This window comes from Corvus hawaiiensis, chromosome 26 (assembly GCF_020740725.1).
Source record: "Corvus hawaiiensis isolate bCorHaw1 chromosome 26, bCorHaw1.pri.cur, whole genome shotgun sequence".
Classification (NCBI taxonomy): Eukaryota; Metazoa; Chordata; class Aves; order Passeriformes; family Corvidae; genus Corvus; species Corvus hawaiiensis.
This window is the reverse complement of record NC_063238.1, coordinates 31444026-31467214: the sequence shown is the minus strand read 5'-3', so window position 1 is coordinate 31467214 and position 23189 is coordinate 31444026. Positions and strand designations below refer to the sequence as shown.

Genomic DNA, 23189 nt, shown 5'->3' with positions numbered 1-23189 from the left:
AGTAGTTTGTGCTAAATGTTTAAAACATTGGATTCTTCTTTCCTAAAGCAGTGTTTCTCATATTTTTTTCCCAGCTATCCATTGCAATCTGAATCCAAATGGTATTGATCACCCAGTCCCCACAGAAGGTATTAATCTGCAACTTGAAGGCGAAGGAGTTGAATCACCTGCGGTAAAGAACACTAGTACTCCAAAAGGGCCTGAGTCAAAAGAGTCACCCAAGAGACAAGTGGAGCCAGAAATATCTAAGGTAGGTGCGATTGCCTTCTTATTTGTTTTGGTGAGCCTTTAAGAATCCAGGCTTCCTGAAGTCCTGGCTCCTCTTAAAAAGCATTTCTTATAAAGATGTAAAAATATCAGTCTGAGGAGGCGGGTGTTACAGAAGCAAGGTACTGCTATGGAGTTGTAGCACACACACATCTTGGATATTGCACTATTCTATTTTTCTCTAAATGAAGATAATTAAAATAATGGAATCTCTCTTTTTCAGGCACTATGGAAACTCTTTTTCCAAATGACTTGGGTAACAAGCAGAATGGGTATAAATGTTTTTCTTGAGGGTTTTTTTTTGTTTGCCTGGGGCAGGTAAAGGAGGAGGAAAGTTCTATGGATATATGAATATGTGGATTTTTATATGGGTGACTGATTTTAATAAACTGTTAACTGATTTTAGGTAAAATACCAGGCCAGTTCTTCTGTGTCTGATACAACAGTGAACAAACATAGTTCGGAGATGAGTTTCTGAAAACAAATGTAGTGTCTGTTGTTACTCACAAGCTTCTACTTCTTTTGTGAGTGCAGCAGACATGACAACCAAGTGCAAGTGAATGTGTGTACTCCAGATACTTTGGTATAGGACAGTAATTTGTCATATTAGATACATTTTTCACTAGAATCGCAGACTATTCTGAGTTGGAAGGGACCCCACAAGGATCAGCAAGTCCAACTCCTAAGTGAATGGCCCGTATGGGGATTGAACACACAAGCTTGGCGTTCCTAGCATAAGGCTCTAACCAAGGAAGCTGGTCTCAGGGTCAAAGGAAAGATAATGGAATGTTATAAAATAACTGGGAATTCTTTAAAATTCTTTAAAATTAAAATTATTTAAAATTCTTTAAAATTAAAATTATTTAAAAGCCATCTCAGTCTTTTTGATTCTTAAAGGCCTAAAATGAGGAGTTTGGGGGTAAGTTGTGCAGGAGAATTGAGTTTTTACTGAATCTGACACTTGGGGAATTATTAAAGCAAATAAAATGAGTGTATTTTTTTTTTACAGGTTCAAAAAGGCAATAGAAATTATTTCAATGACTGAACAAATAGGAGTATTTCCTACTGCCAGTAGTACAGTAAATCCAACAAATAATACACATATGGTTGTGATGTATTTCACTTTTAGAATAAAATAGCATTACATGTTTTGAGCAGTAGCCTTGACAATAAAGGCTTGGTATGAATTCTCCATTCTGATTTTTATCTAAAATACCTAGTTTAAAATTAATACAATTTAACTCATTCTGACTTAATGCATCAAAATAGATCCTCCATTACAGGCTTACAACAATTTAAAAAACCCTGCTACTTGCAATCTTGGTGGTCAATTATCAAGCACCTTGCTGATTTCTCGTGAACCCTTGGGGAACAGGTTTGTGCTTACTGCTTTGAAATATCCATTTGGTAACAAGACTACCAGATTTTGGATGCGTTTTGAGACAAAGCTCAGCTAATAAGGCGTTTGCCCAGCTTTTCACAAAGGCAAGCTAACCCTGCTCATGTTTCAACATCACCAGATGAAAATCTGCTCCATATTGAAAGCTGGGGAGGTGTGTTAAACTTGGAGCAGGTCTTACAAGCTTGGGAGTGAAGAAGCTAAATGGTGCAATAGGGCTCCCAGCTGAGAATGGGCTCGTGTGTAGTTGACATGGAATATAGTCAGATCAAACTTGTCTTTGCTTGCAAAAGACTTATCCTAATGAAAAATCAGAGTGAAATACATCAGTGATTTAATGTAACGGAGCCTGTTTTCACTGTCTTGAGCTGTAATTGTTGGACTGATGATATAAAACAGGCTGTCCTTGCTGGAGATAGCTGGGTAAGAGGGGAAGCTCTCAAAGGACTGAAATCAACGATTGGTTTCCCATATCTGATTGCAGTAACTTTATTGAGAAAACTGGGCACGCTTCAGGTTTAAAAACAAACAAACAAACATACTGAATTTTTGCTTAATGGTATAAGCTTAGCATAATAGTATCAAGCAAATGGAATGGAATATTTTTCTGAATGTATTGCTGCCTTGTTAGTAACTTTGTCTTTTATGTGTGCATTAATTTAGTGATGTTTTTCATCTGGATTTATATGTTATAGCCTGAGGTAGCCTGTCTTTTCTGGCTTGCTCTGCCTTAAATTTAAAAATTGCTTTGCTTTATCCTCTAGAATGTGAATATGGAGTTGGATTTTAACTTGTGTAGCTTTAAGAGTTGAATTAAGCTGTCACTAGGAAACTTCATCCATGCAATCATGTATGTACAGTGGAAAGATGAGCAGGAATACAAGGAAGTATTGTAAATAAAACATCGTGAGCAGAGCCATTTGTTTTATATTTCCATTGCGCAGTTGTTTTTAAAAGGATTTATTTGTAATCCTATATATTCAAATAATATTAACACATACCTCATATTCACAGTAGTGAGACCTGTGTTGCACAAAGCAATGCAATGTATTGAATATTATTTAAGATGCCTCCTAGGCTCTCGTTCCTGCTTTCAGCTTTCTAATTTTTCATTGAGACCACTTCCAGCACTTTAAACATCTGGTTTTGCTGTCCAAAGAAACAAACAAAATCTTCTTTCTAATGAAGTGTGTCCTTCATTTTCCGTCCTCAGCTATGGGATTAAAGAACAGTAGTAACTCATGGATTACAACCAGATTTAAAGTTCCTTTTCATGCAGCTACTGTAACATAAATATGGGAGTACAAGTGTTTGTATATTTGGGATGCAGACAACAGAAGGTATAGCTTCAGTGAAGGATCACTTATAAATAAGTTCCTGATGAATATGGAATCTAGTATTTGTAGGCTGACTGAGGTAGAATTATAATGGAAAATGGAACAATGATTTTAGTCTCCCCCAGCTGGTTCCCTAAGGAACCACCTTGTTACAAATATGTGCAAGTCCAAAAATGGCCAACATTATTCATAGCTAAACTGATGTGCATAATCCAGTCAGACTCTGATAATGTACAGGATATAATACAAATTAAGGAAAATATATGAAGTGTAAAAATGCTTCATTTTTTATTTATGTATATCAATATACACATTTTCTTGATCAGTAATTGATTTTTCAGCATTCATGGTATATAAAAACAATTCAGGCGGTTGAGTGGTCACTTACAGAGCAGAAGAATTCACTGGAGAAAGCAAGGATGGTTTTTAATATACATTTTAAAAATATAAATTATTTCTTTAACCACCTATATTTAACCACTATTATGTGTGTCTTCTGGAATTCTTATCTTTTTCATTGAAATGCTACTTCTGCCTCTTATGTCTGATCTGTTTGGTTTTAATATCATAGTCACAGAGTAGAATTTTGTTAAAAACAAACTAACAAGTTTTGCTATACTTTTGGAGTCCTATACTTCTCTGAGTATAGACTTTAACAGAAGGCAGCTTTTCTAAGGAGGTTCAGAAAATGATCTCTTACAGCAGAATTGGCTTTTATGAAGGCCTCCCACATGTTGCACTCACAAAGCCTTGTTAGTGGTGAGAGTGAGACCCAAATCTGGGCTGTCGCTCATTAGGAGGTTATTTATTCAGGGAGTTTTTATCCCTAAGTAAGGTGTGCATATCTGGTGACACATTTTGTCTCATTATGTGGCAGCAGCAATAGCAAATACTAAAGGCTTTTTAATGGCAACCACTGCTGTTAGGCTTTTTATGCTGTGTTAGCAATTTCAGGGGTTTTTTTTATGTGACTAGAGACAAATTAACAGTCCTTTAAAATGTTCATGAAAACTATGAAAAGAAACTGGTAAAAGAAGTGAGAAGCTTTTATGTTGTCTTCTGTTGATAAGTGCTACATAGTCACCAGTAGACTATGTTTTGTTGCAGTGTAGCTCATTAGTTCTTTTGGTTGCTTTTGCTCTCTTAAAAAAACAGTTTTTTCAAAATTATATTGAACAACACTGAAGGGCTGACTGAACTCAGTACCAACAGGATAAAAAGTTATCTCAGCTTACTGGGCCCAGTTCAGGACTGACTGGGGTGGAAACAGCTCCTCTGGCTTGCCTGGGAGGGATCTGCTCAATCGGAATGTATTTGGGAGGGGTGGAGTGTGTCAAGTGTGTGGTGAAAAGTCCAAGCAGAAGAGTAAGGCTTTTGAGTAATAGGGGTGTTACAGGATTCTTAGAAATACTAAAATTTTGTCAGTTATTTAAGTAATGTCCCAGTACTGTTCTCTAACAAGAGACAAGGAAAAGTATTTTTCTAGAAGAATTCTCCAGTTTTGTAATCAGTGGCTTCTGCTTCACAATATTTATCCTGTCTGGTCAAGCTTATCAGATGGGTTGGATGAGAAAGACAATATTAAACCAGTCTGGGTGACCAGACTAAGCAGTCTGATCCCATGGCAGGGGATTGGAACTAGATGATCATTATGGTCCCTTCCAGCCCAAACCAGTCTATCTCCCCCCCTGCCCCTTTTTTTTTTTTAGCCTTTTTTTGCATTTGGGAAACACCAATGCCCACTGAACCGGGGCAGTGAGGTTTTGCCATTTTGTGTTGTCTTCCTATTATCTTCCTCTTGTGAGACTTCTGGTGGCCACAGGACCTCAGGATATGGCAAAAAAAGCCCAGATTGGACTGACTGAAGTTAAGAAACATTTTTCTGTTGAAGTGAAGGTTCAACAAAACCCTGGCTGGGCTGTTCCACTCCTCCAGATTTTGCTTTAAAATTTTAAAATTGTGTATCAGGGTGTTTGAATTGCAGATCTCATTGTGTTTCTGAGTGAGGTGCTGACCCTGGATGGGGAAATGTTACTTTACTGATAGATAGTTTGCTTTTCTTAGCTTACTTTTGTGGAGAAGTAGTTAACAGATTACCAGGGTCCACATCAGATCAACACAACGAAAGTCAATAGATACGGTGTGAATGTGATTTTTTCCCCCTCTCCCAACTCTGACTGCAATAGTGACAAAACACCACTTACTGCATTGGGTCATCTTTATGACTAACAAAATTGGGCACATAATCTCAGTGTACAGTACGTCTGAAGTGGGTTTAAAAATATTTGGTAAATGTTGCTATCACATAGCTGAAATAATTACACTTCAGGGCAATCTGCCTTTCTAGTGTCTCATCCTGTGATTATTATTACTAGTACACAGTAATTAGTGTGCCTGCTTCTATCTTCATTTTCAATAGACTTTTTCATGTGTTGCGTAGTTAGAAGTATCCATGTAAATTGGGGGCTGGAATGTTTGATGCGTATGCATCCCTTCCTCTCTCAGCCTGTCATTCATGATTGTGACCTCTGGCTGAAGCCTGAAGTTTCAGAACTGTGCAGTGAACAAACCTCTTATCCTGAGCTGTGACACAGCAGTGCTGGGTGACTTTGTGCATTTCAAGCCACTGAGAGTGATGTTTCTTTTATCATTCTGTGATTCCACTGGAGTGAATGAAGTGCTGAAGTAACCCTACCTGTAGGGCAAAATATAGCTGCTTAGTTCAGAATCCACACTCTCACAAGCAAGAAAAACAAGGAACATCTCTCTTCTGTTGGGGTCCTGTAAGCCAGCTTACCACAGGAGGACAAATGTCTGATTCAAAATCCAAGTGTATTCTTGTTGTAGCATGATTTTTGCCATTGTTGTATCATCCATTCTTGCTATAAATAGTTTAATATGGAGGCCCACATTTTTACAGCAAGGTTTCTCCATTCAGCATGAAAGATCTGGCTTCTCCTGTTCATTCTGTTCACAATGACTGCCTGCCTGGGGATTGTCAAAAATGTCATCTGCCCTGATGGCAGCCATTTGGAAGTGGGAGATCTTGACAAGTTAGTGTGTTGTACTCTGTCCAGGACAGTGAGGGAATGGAAGGGCAGGTGGGAAGGACCATTATTTGTGTCCTTCTCCTTTGCCCCTCATCTCAAAGTGGGATTATTTTCCTACTGCTTTTCTCCCCACAGGAAATCAAAATAATGAGCTCAGACTAACTCTTAGCTCTTCCGGTAGTATAAGTAGAACAGGTGAAGTTTATTCACAAAGACACTATTGATTGACTTTCCAAACTAAGGGCCTTTATGAAGTTCACCTGTACAAGCATTCTCTATTTATGACTTCAGTCCATCAGGTGATATTAGGAAGAAGAATTTCTGTTAGGCTTTTTACAGCTGGACTTTTTAACAGTTGGACTGTGACTTTCAGAAAAAAATAAGGATGAAAACATTTTCAGTAGTTGCATGCACACAAGTGCTTGCATGTGGAGGACATTGGGATGTTGGCCCCTGGGAAGTGGTGCAGTCTGTGACCCTGAGTTGTGCTCAGGGCTGCACAAATGCACAGCAATGAGGGGGCTTCTGCTGCAGGGAGCCAGTCCTTGTATAGGGCTGCCTTGAGCAGATGGTTACAAAGAGGCAGCTGAGGGAGCATAAGGAGGGAAGTGTAGTCTGGTCTGGCTTCTGTTGTCCTGTAAAAATTTTCAATGGGAAATTTGTGTTCTTTCCCATTACACTAGTGTGAAAAGGAGCAGCAATTGCAGTACATATTAGCAAACATAAGCAGTAAAAAGCTGTGGTCTTACTCTAGTAATAAGTGGGATGGCTAATACTGTAGACACAGACACCTTATTTAAAAGAACTTCACTTCGGGGAAAAAGAAATGGAGATAAAAGGATGGAGCAGCTTTTAGAGGAAAAAGCAATTCAGTACAGCCTGTGGATGCATAATGTACTTACAGTGCCAGTTCTGCTGCTTGCCTCATTGTGAAGCTGTTTCACAAAGCTGTCTAAACCCTTTGCTTCCACTTTGAAGCTACTTTAAGGTCTTCAAAATTAAAGCAGTATTTTAATGACACAGCTGCCTTGTTGGGGACAGAAAAATATAGAATTCCCTGGTCAAGAAAATAATAGCGTTATGATTAGAGGGATTACAAAATGTACTATAGAACAAATTTAGCCTTTAAAATGGAAAATGCTCCATTGTTGACAGCGCAGGTCTGCAAAAGGTGTATTTCACCTGAGTTATAACAGTTTATTAATCTGCCTCATGTGTTTGCTGGACACTTCTGAACAAAACTGATTGGCAGTTGCTGTAGTCGCTATAAATCACAAAACAGTTTGTTTTGGAAGGGACCGTAAAGATGCTCTCATTCCAGCCACCCTGCCATGGGCAGGGATACCTGTCACTAGACCAAGTTGCTCAGAGCTCCATCCAGCCTGGCCTTGAACACTTATGGGGGTGGGGCATCCACAACTTCTCAGGGCAACCTGTTCCAGTGCCTCAATCCCCCCACAGTAAAGAATTTTTTTCTAATATCTGATCTAAATCTCTTGTCTTTCAGTTTGAAGCCATTCCCCCTTGTCCTGTCACTATATATCCTTGTAAAAAGTCTCCTCCATCTTCCTTGTAGGCTCCTTTCAGGTACTGGAAGGCTGCAATTAGGTCACCCAGAGCCTTCTCTAATTCAGGCTGTACAATCCCAAATCTCTCAGCCTTTCCTCACAGGAGAGGTGTGCCATCCCTCTAATCATGTTGGTGACCTCCTCTGGACTCACTTCAACAGGTCCATGTCCTTCTGTGCTGGGGACCCCAGAGGTGGATGCAGCACTGCAGGTGGGGCCTCATCAGAGTGGAGTAGAGTGGCAGAATCACCTCCACCTTTCTCTACAAGTGGGAATTTTTGTCCTTTCCATTTTGAAAAATAACATAATTGTGGAGCACTGGGAGTGAGAAGTGTCACAGTCACAAAAAGAGTGTGGGACTGTAGTAGCCTTGATAATATGTGAAAGGAGTTTCCTGCGTTATCAGCATTAGAAAGGGAAGGAATTTTATTCGAAGAGTCTGGAAAAGGGTGGCCTGGGGCAGTGAGGTCTGTCTTTCCCTGAGTTCCATTCGTAGAGTTCAGTTTGCTGATGAAGGCAACTTAAATTGCATGTCTTTGTCTAAGCTAGGTATGTAAACTCCTCTTACGTTTGGTGGAGTCTAGTCAGCGTGCACAGAGGAGCACAGAGAGGAATCAGGCTCGGTCTGAAGTGAGCACCCCTCACATGAAGCTGTCTACATTTTGGGGATTGTTTTGACACTTTGAGTTTAGGGTTTGGATCTCAAACTTGATTGTTTCCTCTACCTTACTGGCTAACCAGCCTCTGCGTTTGGTATTGAAATGGTTATCCATGTCTGATGGAGTTGAAACCTTGCATTAGGAGACTGTGTTTCAGAAGCTGCATTTACCTCAAAAATCATACTTGGAACAATTAGGATAGACTACTCTCATATATATATGGTTATGTTCAAAGTGATATTCTGGCAAGCAAATACTGTGTAATCTGGAAAAAAAGTCTTATCTTTTGGATTAAAAGCAAATTATTGGAGTATGTGTGTTTTATTTTTACCCATTCTGTTTAATTGGTCTTGGACTTTTAGAAGCCTGTTGCTCCTCTCTAGAAGTGAAGCTCTTGCTCTCTGGCTCAGTTTACCCAAATATATGTTGATAACTAGGACCAGTTAAAACTATTGTTTCAGTAGAAATCTGAGATCTGGAATAAATTTGCTAGCGAAATTTTGTCTTTTGCATGTGTATGTACGTGTAATTGATTGGCCAGGTCAGGCTGTCTGAGACTAATAAATGCAGCAATATGTTTGCTGCCTGTTCCCATTCCTCTCCATGGAACAGATTCTTAATCTGTTTTCCATGGTGGGTACTGGTAGAGGCTTGCATTGGTGCTTTGTCTTTTTCATGCTTCTAGTTTTGATTGGAACTATTTGGTGGATGGAGACTGATGTAAACTGCTGTTTAGAGGGGCCTCTAGGCACTGCAGAAATGCCAACAATAATGACCTCTGTTATCAGGGAGGATTTTCAGTATTCTTTCATTTCATACTTTGCAAATACCAGTTCTTTTTAGCTGTTTCTGAATGTGGACTTCAGTCAGAAGTGTTTTGGTTTTATCTGTATTCTACAGTCAACTGCAGATTATTGTGTTGCTGATGTGCCACTGCAGGGAGCAGGGAAACAACTCCCAAATGTTAAAGCATGCATTTTCTGTGAAGCTGTGTATCATCTGTGGGGCAAGCAGAAGATAAGGCAAATGTTGTGTACAATGAGAGACAATTCTTCCCTTTCCCTCTTTAGTTTTTTGGACCAACTAATTTGTAAGTAGCATGGGGTTTCCTTGGCTGTGATGCCATTAAGTGAAACTTTGATATAGTGATTCAGCCTGGGGATGGCTTTAAGTGCCTGTGTCCTACTTCTGGTACTTCTGTGCATGTAGTTATGTTGATGGTGTGCTTTTATATTGTCATTACCTGCTCTGGGAATTTGCAGAGTTAGTTCAAAACTGAGAATGATGTCTAAGTATGGCAGACTCTTAAACTGAAAGAAGCATTGCAAGTGTGCAGTGAGGGCAGATGGAGTGAGGAAGCAGTACAACAGCATGTTTCTTTGAGTTTGGGAGGTGCTAATGTGCAGCTGAGGCCTTTGGCACTTGTGTTGAGGCAACTTTCCTATCTGACCATCCAGGTGCCACTGGAGTGGGAATAACACACCACTTGAGCTGGGACCACGGCCCCTTCACAGCCACACCCCCCACACTGAGATGGTCAGACAAGGTTTCCTTACTGCCTCGACCCTGGCTTTCCCATAGCAGAGTCTCAGACATCCAGATCCTTAAAATAATATCGTGTTGCAATAACAAAATGATAATTTGAGCTGCTGCCTCTTAGGAAGGACCCCAAACAAAGCAAACCCTCGGTTTTTTATCCTTATGGTCTAAGTGCTGGAAAGTCTGGGGTCTTCCTGCTGAGTCACTGGCTCCTGCTGTGTCTCTGAGTCACCTGCTGGTGCCACAGGTCCCTGGGCCCTTTGCAGTGCAGAGGGTCAGTGCCAGTTCTCAGCCTCTTGCCTTAGGCTCCTGCCACCCAGAGCTCAATCTGCAGCTCTCACTGCATCTGCTCACTGAGCTACCTGCACTGAATGTATTCCTGAACACTTGGAAAAGACAAATACTATTGGTGATATGTGGCATGAAACATGACAAGTAAATTCCCTTTTAGAGATTAGGGAATGTGAATCCAATTCTATCAACAAATCAACAGTTTAAGAAGGGAAAAGAGATTACCTTTTAGGCTATTTACTTACTTTAGCTTTTGAACTGTCTCTCGTTCTGTTTGTGCAAAGTTGTGATGTTTTCTTATTCTCTGAATATTCCAGCTGCCATCTTCAGTCTGCCATCCTTGTCAGACCCTATAGACTGACACACAGCCATCTCCTTCCTGCCAGTTCAGTCTCCACTTTACCTGCCAAGGTAAAGCTGATTTTGTCACCCCTAGAGCCTAGATGAGGAGTGTCTTTTCTCCTCTACACTCCTGTGGAGAGCAAAGAGTTCACTTGAGTCAGGGTTAGCTACAACAGTTAAGACCAATGTATTATTCAATCTTGCTTTGCAAACTGTTTCCTGAAATGGGAGATGCTGATCCTCATCCCTGTGGTGCAGTGCTACTGAACCCCACCATCTATGCCTGATTCAGAATGAATAACCAGCAGAATCTGCTTAGGGCTTCCCACCAGTCTGACAGCGAGTGTGCATGGGAGAAGCTCAGCATGGGTTTCAGGAGGCAGCTGTGCCCATCTCAAGTCCCTCAGCAGCTCACAGATGTGACCCTTCTTGGAACCTCAAGAGCTGCAACAGTAGAAGCAGCGAGAGTGTACAGCCCTGGCTGCTGGGGAGAGGGGCAGCTCTTTGGGTTACAGGAAGCTGTTATATTGGCTGTTTTTGCTAATCTAAACATTGCATTTCCTGCTCACACAACTGCTAGCAGTCACTAAATGGTCTGCATCAATTCTTCCATCTCCCTTACCTCCTAGTTCCTTACCCAGAGATCACAGTTATTACTGGTAGGGAATGTTGCCAGAAGATATACTTGGTAGAATGAATATTTCTAATTCTGCCAATGTGTAGGAATTAATGTTGTGATGATGCATCAAGCTGCACTTTTGGGGTTAAATGTGTCTTTGACATGTATATCTAAAAATAGAAAACCTTCAGCACCGAACAAGGTAGAGTTACTGCATATCTTGAGGCCTTTTTCTATCTTTAACGTAGAAAATCTCATAAGTGGGTATAATGTTCTGCCAGTTTTCCTTTTTTCTCTGATGTCTGTAAGTGCATCCATCAACTACTGATGACTTTACTGACCTAGACACTCTACTTTTTTTTCTCTTTTTTTCCTTGCTTTAAACAAAAGCATGACAATAGAGTCTGTACCTAATGGTTTTAGAACTGCTATTAATCCATCTTTCATTCAAGGCTGATTGCTTTCAATCTTAGCAGTATGCTTTAGATTGTGAAAGATGTTGTGAATGTATTTTCTTTATTAAAGGGTAGATGTGACTGAACTTCAGCATACCTATGCTGAAAATACACTCTTTTATCTAAATAAAGCTTGTGATAGGTTTGAAGATGTATTTTTAAATAATCAATATTCTTATTGAGTAAATAGAAAAGCTTTTTCTGGAGGTAAAGGCTATCACAATAATATGTTCTCCTTCAGATGTAAGACTGTCTCAAACTTACTTCTCTTTTAGTAAGAATTTTTGCATTTTTTTTAGGTTTGAGGAAGAGCAAATAGCTTAATTGTCAACATTTCAGCCTTAGGTGGTAATGTGTGAAGTTGATGGGGAAAACTGAGATTGTTGTTCAGTGTATTAAGCTTTCTTGAAGCTTTAATTGTTGACTGTAGAAGAAGAATTTGAAGTGCTTGTTAAGGTTCATGCTTATTTAACTGTCACCATGGATTTCTTTTTCTGTAGGGAAGGCTACTTTGTGGCTTGCAAACTGTAGTTAATTGTCCATGGTGACTGGTAGCAGATTATTTTGGAAAAGTTTTTTTCCTGAATAATTACCAGCTTTGCTTTTCCTAGCCACTGTTTCATGTTCCCTTACTCTCTGTTGAAGGTCTTAGTTTTTAAAGAGTATTTTTTAGGGGGAGAAAAAAATAAAGAACAGTGCCAAATAAAATGCTTACATCAGGGAAGTGTTCAGCATGTTGATTAAACTGTCAAATTCAGATGAAATTCAATTAGTTGCATGTGTCCATTTTATGTACTGTGCCTGCTGCCTTTTGCTGGGAAGAAAACAGTGTAAGATACTACCTTTCTGTTTGGCTTTGGTTTTTTTCGTTTTGGTTTGGGTTTTTTCCTGTTGACCTTTTATTCCCTGCTCTGATTTCCAGATTCCAAAGGACACAAGAATGCTGATATAAGCCAAAAAGAAGTATAATTGGAAAGGAATTTGTCTTAGCTTTTCATTCAAAAAAGAATACTGTACTGTGTAGTCAGGTTATGTGAGCAGGGCTGACATTTGGGGGAAAAAAGCCCACACCAGAGTGCATGCTAATATTGTGCTCTACGATATTTTGTGCAAAATGTAAGTGATTTCTAAAACCACAAAATAAACTGAACAGATGAAATTGAATTTGAAAATTAAGCTAGCTTCTCTATGCGAGGCACAGTGATGACAAATAAAACTGGGTCATTGTTGATGAAATTCTTATTTAACTCTTTTCTGCATGTTCATCGTCTTCTTCCTCTCAGACCCCTCTCCCATGGTTTGGTTTTTGTTCTGGATTTGTGGATTGTTGTGTTGTCATGTTCATATCTTCCTGGAGTTTGTTTTGTTTTGTTTTTTTTTTAACAAACCTGCTTCCCTTCAGGATTTTACAAAGACTTCTACAAGACTGGAGAGGAGACAGGATGCAATGGAAGTGGGTCCTAGCTGAACTAAGCTGATGATGGAGCACTGCATTTAGTGCTGTAGCACATTTCAGTCCCCAGCCCCTACTTGCTCTCATTTTATTGAATTGGCAGCTCAGCTCTGACTTCAGTGAGTTGATCATTTTGTCATCCACCTGAATTACCTCACTTTGGCTTTTATTAGCAATAGAGTACTCTGTACTGGTGGATCGAGAGCAACCAGTGAGAGCTGTCCCCTTTGGCAACATTTCCTTGTTAATTTGGCTTATTTTAATCACTTTGCCATGCTGGCAGTAGTTATGGAGAGTACTGCTTTGCTGCTTTTGCTGCTGAGAGGAAACTCTGTGGAAGTGCAATCTAAATAGGGCTAGTGGGTGACTGAATCAGATTGGGAGGAGGAACAGGGGATATCAATCTAAGAGTAGTAATGTTAATAACCAAATGTATTTTGATTTTACACCATATAACCATCTTTACCAAATGCTTCAGTTTTTCCTAATGCAGAAGAGATGAGAATTGGATGATCTTACAGTGAAACGTTGCAACTATTCTTTATTCGGAGAAATGTAGCACCCCTGTGCATCCAGTGTTACAATTATGTAAACAATATAATGGGAAACAGTGAAATTATCCGTCTCATACACTTCAATATATGATGGAGCTCAAGGTATGAAAAGAAAAAGCCAAGGAAAGCATAGTCTGCCTGCAGGGATAGTGGCTGCTCAATGGAGATTGGACAAGGTAGCAGGTTATGTGCAGCAAGAGGGAATTTGACTGCAGAAGATGAAATATAGTGCAAAGGAAGAATAATTTCTAGGACAAGTGTGAATATCCCACTGTATTTATAAATCTTAGAACTGAGGAGGAGGTAAAAACAGGAAATTGTTGCTGCTGCATGCAAATACATAAGAAGACTAAAGCTGCCGTGCTGACAAGCAAGTAGGACTACGAAACAAGGCAGAACTTGAAACTATCCTACCTATTAGAAAGTTCCTGTCATAGTTTTGTTAATTGTTATTAATCTGCCACATATATAAGCAGATTGACTGCAGCCTCTCCCTTAGCAAAGCTCCTATCAGTTGTTTTAATCTTGGTCTGAATAGATTGACAAGGATTATTGTGTAAGAACAGTAAATTGAGTTTCATTGACCTTTGGAATCAGCATGAAATATAAGAATGTCAGTGGTGAGCTTGAGGTCTGTTATTGAATATTTCTTCTCTACTTTCGCTTTTGAAATTAATTATCACAGGTGGCTTTTATGATTATTAGTGAAAGTCTTTAAGACCAGTGAATTTTGTTAGAAAAGTTATTCTGAATTTGTTAGAAAAGTTATTCTGATTTCCTGTTTTTATTCCCTTGAAGCATATATATATATATAAAGGATTTAGCTCTTACAGCGTTGTAACGCAAATCTTACATGGTAAGTAATTGTGATAGTGCTAACAAGTACTTTCAAATGTGCCAGAGTACTTCAGAGCATCTTTACTGTGTATTATGCCTGTGTTTAGAAGTGATCAAGATGTTAGATAACATTCTAGAGGTTATTTGTGATAATACTAGCCAAGAGAATTTGTGGATATTGATAATATTTTCTTGTCTGTCAAAAAGCAGCCTTTTCTTTTGTGCATCTGCTAATAATTTTGTGTAGAAAAATAATAAAACGTTATAGTTCTGTGTTCAAAGACATAAAACAGCAGCAGGATAAAAGTGAGGAAGAAACCTCGATCTCCATGTCATCTTCTCCATGACAACATGGAAGGATATTTCATTGCATGAAGTAAACCTTCAAAGGAGGTGATTGCTTCTCATCTAGGGACAGTTCAGAAGTTTTTCACTTAAGTGGAAAACCCTTGTTGCCTAAGGAGGTTTTGGAAATGTCCTCATAAACAGCTGGTAATAACAGTAAGGTGGTGGTATAGCAGCTGTGTACAAGATGTAATCATCTCCATGTGGGATGAGTCAGTCACAAAGTGAAATGGGAAAGAAATGGGAAGGTGGAAGGGTTGACTGTGCTACTGTATCTTGGAGCAGTTGGGCTCTGGTGATCCACAAGCAGGAGAACAGCCTAAATGTAATAGATGAGATAGGGCAGGTGAGAAAGAAAATGTGAAAAGTACTACACGCCTCTTAGAGAAAGCTGCATTCCTTAAAAGCTGGGGCTGTCAAAGTGCTGCCTGTCAGTAGATGGTGCTCTTAATATCAGATACTTACTCATGCTGCCCGTGTTTGGCCGTGTTTTCATGTAAAAGGTCTGGTAACATTCTTTAACAGTACATTTCTCTGAATTCTGATGTCTGGGAGATTAGAAAATGGAGTCTTTTGAGGGACTGCCCAAACAAACAAACAAAAAGGTTCCTTTGAAACATCCTCCATCCTTGAATTTTTTCAACGACTTTTGCTTGTGTTTGTGTACTGTTTTGAATTTGGACAAATTCAGAAGCTTCCAGCATAAAACCCTTGAACAAACATTGTGGATTGTAGAATATATAGCAGACTAATTTGATTTGGCAAATGACCTGTAAAAAACTGCAATAATGTGGTGTAAAATAAAATTGCAAAGCAGATTTGTCAAGTCATTTGCGATTTTTAAGTTTTCTTTTGCACATTAACTTTGTAGTTTTACCTGCTGTTTCTGGATAGACAGGATAAGTTTATTTCTAAATGTAATGCTTCTTAGAAAGGACTTAAATGAATCAGTGCAACTGTGATTTTTACCTGGAGTCACTTATGCATCAGTAATTGGAGGGATATAAAAACCTGCATAAAAATGAAGATTTCCTTATTAATGTGATTGGAGTGTTATTGGACCTGTCTGTATATTTTATTACTCAAAAAATATGCCATCTGAAGGAGAAGATGTTAAATGTGTTAATTGTTTAAAAATATCATTTGCCAGAGGCTGCTGTTGAGACAAAAGCCCTGATCTGGGCAGCAGAACAGCATGGCAGACCTAATGGGGAATTTGAGATGTTTGAAGTTACGTGTGTCTTTATGTGGTGGTCTTACAGAATATCAGCTACTTAGCCAAGAGTTAAATTTTGGCTTGTGAGATGAATTTGCCCCTGGAGTGAATCTTGAGAACTGCCTGCTGTTCACTGCCTGAGCTACTGGTCTTTCTGCAAACAGAAACTGAAGGATGAGCATGAATTTTTCATGTAATCTTAAACTGCAATCAAATGGTCCAAGAAAGAGAAGGGAACTTGAGTTTCTTTCAGAAATCTAATTAAAATATTTCCAGTTATTATTCAGGGCCAGTTTGTTTTCACCAGCCATTAATTTAGTTATCCCTTCACAGATTTCTCTCCAGAAAAGATATATATATTGTATGCACTCAACACATTACAGCAGATGAATATTGTTCCTTGTTGGGGCCCTCCTCCCCTGCCGGTCCTGGGAGAGGAGCCCTGAGGGGACAGACACGGGATTTCCCTGCCCCTGGTCAGCCTCGTTCCCCGTTGGTTGTTTTGTGTTCCCCTGCACGGGCAGAAGGACCCTCGGGCCCCGTGATTGCCTCAGTTCCTCGGCAGAGCCCCGGCCATGCGGCTGGAGAAATAAACATCTCTCTGAAACATCTAGCAAGAATCGGTCCATAGATATTTCTTTTCCACGGGCCTTGTTGTTTGATACGTGTGTTGCAGTATCTGCACTGTAACAGTTCCTTACTATGCTTAATTTACCTTCTTCTAGCCCTTCTCTCACATTCATCTCCTTATGACGTAAGTTTCTTATACTGAGGCCAGGTGGGCATAATATTTTTATTGAAAACCTCACATTTCTGTGTTGTCACATCCCACAGGTGCCTTCTCCAGGAAGATGGTGCTGGGACATTTTGGGCTTATTTGGGCTTTATTTTTTAATGATACCTGGAACTGAAGATGCAAATCTTCACTGGAATTCCTGCCCTGCTTAGCCTCCCTGTAGTGCCTGCTGGATGTTCCTGGGAAAGTCCCATTTTCCTATGTGTGCTGGTTTTAATATAGCAAGAAATCAAACTCCGAGTGAGCCATTCTTCATCCAGAAAAGAGGGGCAAAAAAGGAGAGGCTGTGGGTCTCTTATAACAATTTGCTAAAACCCCAAAGCAATGGAATAAGACATGCACAAAAACAACAGTATTAATAGCAAAAGGGCCTGGCCTTCATGGATCTCAGTGTGGGGGATAAAAGGGCATTGTAATGCTTAAGTTCTTTTTATGGATATAGGACTTCATAAAGATGATAAGTGAATACAGGAGTTCGCTTATTAGGGAGAGAAGACTAGTTTCTCAAAAGTAATTAGCAATAAATTACATTGACATCAGAAGTGTTCTGCTTGTTTTGAAAAATAAGTGATGGATCTGTCTTCTAGATAATTTATGTGAGAAATCTATTATGACTTTCTATACACAGGCATTGCAATGCTCTTGCATGAATCAGATGGTTAGGCCAATCTGACTCTTCTATCAATATCTGCCTTTTTTTTCTCCTGCTTTTGCTGGAAGGCATGTCTTATTGGGGAAGCAAGAGATTGACCTGTCAGGTTGGGCTCAGACCTTTTCTTAGTCGTACCTATGTACTATAAAGTTGTTCTCCTCAAAATGTGCTTGGCTTAAGAAAACATAGTTAAGAGTCAACTGGCAAAGATAGCTAGAAAACTTTGATTGCTTCTGGGGAATAAAATGCCTTGGCTGCTGCACCTGCCTTCTGCATATGAATGAGCCTATCCATAAAGACTGAAAGTTGGCATGGAAAGGTTGTCCTACTCCTTACAGTGCAAGCACCTTACAATTGGCACATCTGCTGGAAACAAAGGTGCCAAAAATGTGACTCACTTGGAAGGAGTAACCCTTGTAAGAAAGCAGCTTGTCATTTAATAGGGATTAAGATCCTCTCAGGATGTTGGATGTACATTTGTACAAGGAGAACATCCTTGTACAAATGTACTATTGTTGAGTCACTACTTGCTAAGTAACAGCTTTTATAACTCTTCTCATATAGAAATGCTTCACTGTTTGTGTGTTTAAGATGAAAAAATGAACCTTCCACCTGATACACTGCAGCTATTAAAAAATACCCAGCAAGTACTCAAACCCCAGTGCTGAGTATCTTCTCAACAGAACACTGTAATTATAAATGGAAGAAGTGAGGTGTGGTCTGTGCTGCGCAGATTTATTATACCAGGGCAATTCCATTAGTAAATCCCCAAGATAAAAAATAATAAAAATTGCCAGTATCATTAATGACAACTCCCCAGAGAAAGGTAATACCGCCTCGGCAAAAGCAGTATTATGACATTGATGTGTATTTCTTTAAAAATCATGTCACCAAAAACCACCTAACCCCCACTGACACTCTAAAGTACATGTTTCTGAGGTAAGGCTTAGCCTGTACTTGAACAATCTTTTGATTAGAATACCCTGACCAATTAGAAGCATAGGAATACTTGTTCTGCTACCAGTATTACCTGAAATCTCTGGAAAGACTAGAGTACTGCTCTGTACAACCTTTTTTTTTTTTCCCATTAAAGACCTAATTGTATTGTAGTTTAATCCCTAGTAAAGAAAATTAATTTTTATAAGCTTTAGAAAATTCTGCTATTAATCTACATATCATAATTTTTACTTGCCACATTTCAGTTCATAGCCATGTTAATATGGATAATGTGAATATGAAGCAAGTACATTTAAAACTGTCAGGCTCCTGTCTAGTTCTTCTCGTTTCAGGGCAGCTTGTTTTGTGATTTGTACTGCTAACAATTGGTAATTGAGCTGTACTTGAAAGGATACAGTTAAGTGACTGAAGAACTGTAGATAAGGTATCATCAAATACATGTCCTTATGAGTCAGATGCAATCTCATGATTTGGAAAACAAATACAGGCTGACCAGCATCCTTTAACTCTTTTTACTGAATTTGCAAGTGTAAATCAAGAATTTGTTCTGTCCTTCAGATCTCTACATTTTTAGCTCTTGGTTTTAGCTGCTTATTTTTCTATAAGTAAAGGGCAACAAGATTTTAATGTATTATTTCTAATTTTGTGCAAATTGAACATTTTTCCAGTTCAGTTTGGAGAGTGGATTTTGTTGCTCTACAGGCTGTATTTTAGGTAATAAATTCTTCTGTGTGATCATTGTTAAATAAGTATGTGAGAAATTCCAAGAAAATCAGTGTACCTACTTATATACCTGTTTTGTATTTATTTTAATGGAAATCCTGATAAGCAGTCTTGGTTTAGTTCAACTGTAGATGTTGCTGCCTAAGCTGTAACTTGCAGAGATGCTGGAATTGGTTTAAAAAAAAAGAAGTGGGAATGGAGACTCATTTGTAATTGTCAGTTTTGTAGTACAGGTAGGTTTTGGGTGTGGTTATTTCTTTTAATTTTTATTTTCATCTAGACACGGAGAAAATATTTTTTACAAATACTGAACTTCCTCAGAATTGGAATTTCAGCTGCTGTAACAGTATTTCTGAGTTCAGGAGAATCTGTTAAGAAACAGGGAGCTACATTTCATCACCATCTTAGTTATTACATATTCCTGTTTGCTTTCCTGTATGTACCTGAATGGATATGAACTTACAGCTTCCACCAAGATGGGGCACTCTCCTGTGGCTGCTCTGTGTCTGAGCAGAATATTCTGTGATGAAAACTTATGCCATGAATCTTCTTCACAGTGGGTGCAGTACTTAGTCCTCGAGACAGGGTAAAAAACAAACTAACCTGCAAGTTGCATGTGCCATGTCAAGGATGAATGTCTCAAATTTTTATTTTTGCTGAGGTGGATGGTTAAGTGCAGTAAAAAATGTGTGCTAGTAGTAAAGCTTACTTAATTACTTGTTGTAAATTACCATTAATCCAGCACCATTAATTAAAATTCATTCTGTTTCTTCTTTGGCTGAAGAGTGGTAGCAAGCAGGATAGAGAAGGGCAAGGAGGAACCTTTTCATAGCTGGACAAGGCAGGTTAGTAGGGCACGTGCTGTGTAAGCAGAAATTGTCTGTTCTCCAGATCTATGCAGGATACAGAGTAGGTTTCTCTTTGTAAAAAAAGAAGGATTTGTATTTACTTGTGAAGACAGTAATCTGTGATATAAGATAGTGGTGGTCAGAGACAGATTTGGACAGGTTTGAATTGTCTCTGGTAGAGAAGGGGAATCTGAGCCACATCAATAAAGAAATATCAAACAACTGACATACCTTGTGAGGTAGCCACTCTCACCCCAATAGAGCAGCTCTTCCTCTCTGTGTTTTCTCAGCAAATATCCAAAAGCAAATATTTAATTTTTGGACTGGAAGGAATCCATTGCGGTGAGTGAAATGGATCTTAAATTTGGCAAGATTAAAAATACAGTTTCTTTACGTGAAGTGGATTTTAAAACATTATATGCTTTGATTTGGATTTGGAGGTCAAAACCTAAAATTGATGGTGCTCCTGGTCCTACTTGTGATTTTATTTTTGGCCTGTGTGTCCCAGTTGTGGCTTTCAGGATTTTTGATAGCAATTAGAATGATGTTAGGCAAGGCTCTTGACAATTCTGAGGAGTGCTCTGTATTCTCCTTTTTCATTCTGACATTTCAGTTCTTCACAGTTTGCTGATAGTGCCACTGCCATTTATATCGACACCTGCATCTGCCAGTCATGATTCTTGCTTTCAGAGTGGGATATTTCACGGAACGAAAGAACTCTCACGGGAGACATGTCACCTTATTTATCTTTGCTTGTTGTTTGGTTCTGTCTTTATCCTGATCAGGATAAATTTCACATGAATCTCATTATATTTTATAATTTGTTTCTCCTCCCCTCCTACCCCCCCCTTGCACTCTGTTTGTAACACACCAGTACCTGTGGCACTGGTACAGAAGGTGCTGGATTGGGTCAGTCCTGGTGTTGCTTGAAGGCCAGGTAAAGCCTCTATCTTTGTTTAGTCTTTGAACAAGTGGTGGTGCTACACTGATTTGGGACCCTGGGGTAGAAGTTTTTGCTTAGGCAGAGCTGCCTTTAAACATTGCCAGAACATTGTCTTGGCAGGGACAGCCCTTTATAGTCCACTGGAGGCAACGAAAAGCAACCGGTGACTGACTTGGACCTCGGTGGTGTGAAAAGATGAAGAGACTCAGGGAGGGACAGGAGGCAGTGAACCTCTGCTGCTAATGTAGGAGGGAGGCCCTGTAGCAGGAGCATTTGTTCCTCTCCTTTTCCTCCAGGAAGAGGAAGGATAGGAACAGATAATCTGCTTACCAGGAATTTTTTCACTTCTCTCATACCTCCCATGACTTCCCTGCCTCTCCAGTCTTTGCCCTACCTGGTCCTTTCTGAAGAGGGCTGTCTTAGTCCTGTTCACCGAGTGCTCAGAGGCCTGAGCTGGTGCTGCCTCAGTGTCCTCATCTTCTTCTCCAACTTCCTTCTTTCCCCTCCAATGCCCAAAGACTGTCCCCATCTGTTCAGTGGCTTCATTTCTGATCCATTTCAAGTTTTAAACATTCAATCTTTCATCAGCAATCTTTTTAACATTCAATCTTACAAAAGATAAGCTGTCTTACAGTATTTTCCTTGTTTGTTTTGTAATAAATACTTTTTCTGTGGTTTGTTGTTTCATCTTTTCTTAGTATTAAAATTCTCAACAGCACAGATGGGAACCCAGTACAATGGAGGTTCCAGTGTTTTCATGGCATGTCTCCTCATTACTGTAATTTTCTTCTGTCTTTGCTGGAAAAATCTATAAGTATAAACTATCTAAGTACCTGAGAAAATTTATTTATAAACAAAAATGTGCCCTTTCCAGATTTTGCAATATCTTAAGATAACACATTCACAAGTCTGGTTCTTTTTTTTTTCCAGAACATGAAGCCACATTTTTGTTAGCCATTGATTCTGATTTCTGTATAAGCAGTTTAATGTTGGAGAAGTAATTTGGAATATATGAGAGATTCTCATTTTCTCATCTTCAGAAATATAACTCAAGCATGTTTTAAAAAAATCATGCTTTTGAAATTCTTACTTGGCATTGCTGCTCCTCCTGCTTCTTGTCATAAAATGATGAAGATGATGCTGTTAGTCTTGTTTCCAGAGCAGCCTGAAAGATTTCATAACTTAGATGGCTCCTGGAGCTGTGTAGTTAAGTTCTCTGCTTTATGTACCTGTGTCAGATACACATAAAATTTTATTTTTCTAATTTTTAAATATATCATTGACCATTTATAGTTTGCTTGCAGAAGGCATTATGTTTTAAGAAATATTTCATTCTCAACTTGATGTATGAATCAATCCCATTACTTTCTTTCCAGTCTCTTTCTCTGAGCATAGACATGTCAATGGTTTTCTGACCCATTTTAATGTTTCCTGCCCCAGCTGACTCTCTCTTATTCTTGTGACAGCCACCCAACTGCCCTCTCTCTGTCCCTGCTAGGTGGCAATGACCTTACTGCTTCTTTTCTTTGCTCTTCTCATATTGCCCCTTGCAACTATGAGCCCCCTTTTCCCTTAAACTGCCTATCTGGGTTAACATAATGGTTCCATATTGAGTAGTTGTACCCACCTCTACTCCATTAGAAGATTTCTTTGTGTCTGAAGCACAGCTGAAAGAAGCCACACTGCTGGTCTAATAAATGGTGGAGCTTCTCCTTGTAGCCTTGCCTTGCTTGTGTTCAGTCCTGTTTTCAGCTGGAATAGACCTGGTTTTCTTCTTAGTCACTGGTACAGTGCTGTATTTTGGATTCAGTAAGAGGGTAATGTTGGTAACACATGGATGTTTTGGTTGTTGCTAAGCTGTGCTTGCCCTGAATCAAGGACTTTTCAGTGTCTCATGCTTTGCCTATGAGAAGCTGTACCAGAGCTGGGAGGGAGCATGGCCAGGACATGACCTGAACTGACCAAAGGGATATTCCATACTACAGGATGTCACTTTTAGTATGAAAACTCGGGTGGGTGTTGGCCAGCGTGCTGGTCTCACTTGGGGTAGAGTTAATTTTTGTCACAGTGGCTAGTACAGGGCTATGTTTTGGATTTGTGCTGAACACAGGGTTGATTGATACAGAGATGTTTTTGTTACTGCTGAGCAGGGCTTGCACAGAGCCAAGGCCTTTTCTGCTTTTCATACCACCACACTGGTGAGGAAATTGGGGCTGCCTGGGAGGCTGGGAGGAGACACAGCCAGGACAGGTGACCCAAACTGACCTAAGGGAAATTCCAGACCATATGACATCACAGTCAGGATATAAAGTGGGGGGAAGAAGGGACCAAGGAGGATG

The 23189-nt window shown here is 39.5% G+C and overlaps 1 protein-coding gene across 1 annotated transcript in view; it reads left to right on the top strand.

The window, feature by feature from the left end:
* SAMD12 (sterile alpha motif domain containing 12) overlaps nucleotides 1-23189 on the top strand; it is a 181736-nt gene that overhangs the window by 17988 nt on the left and 140559 nt on the right. Inside the window, exon 2 of the mRNA XM_048286282.1 lies at nucleotides 75-250. Coding sequence (XP_048142239.1) covers nucleotides 75-250 — 176 coding nt within the window. The remainder of the gene's footprint in view (nucleotides 1-74; nucleotides 251-23189) is intronic.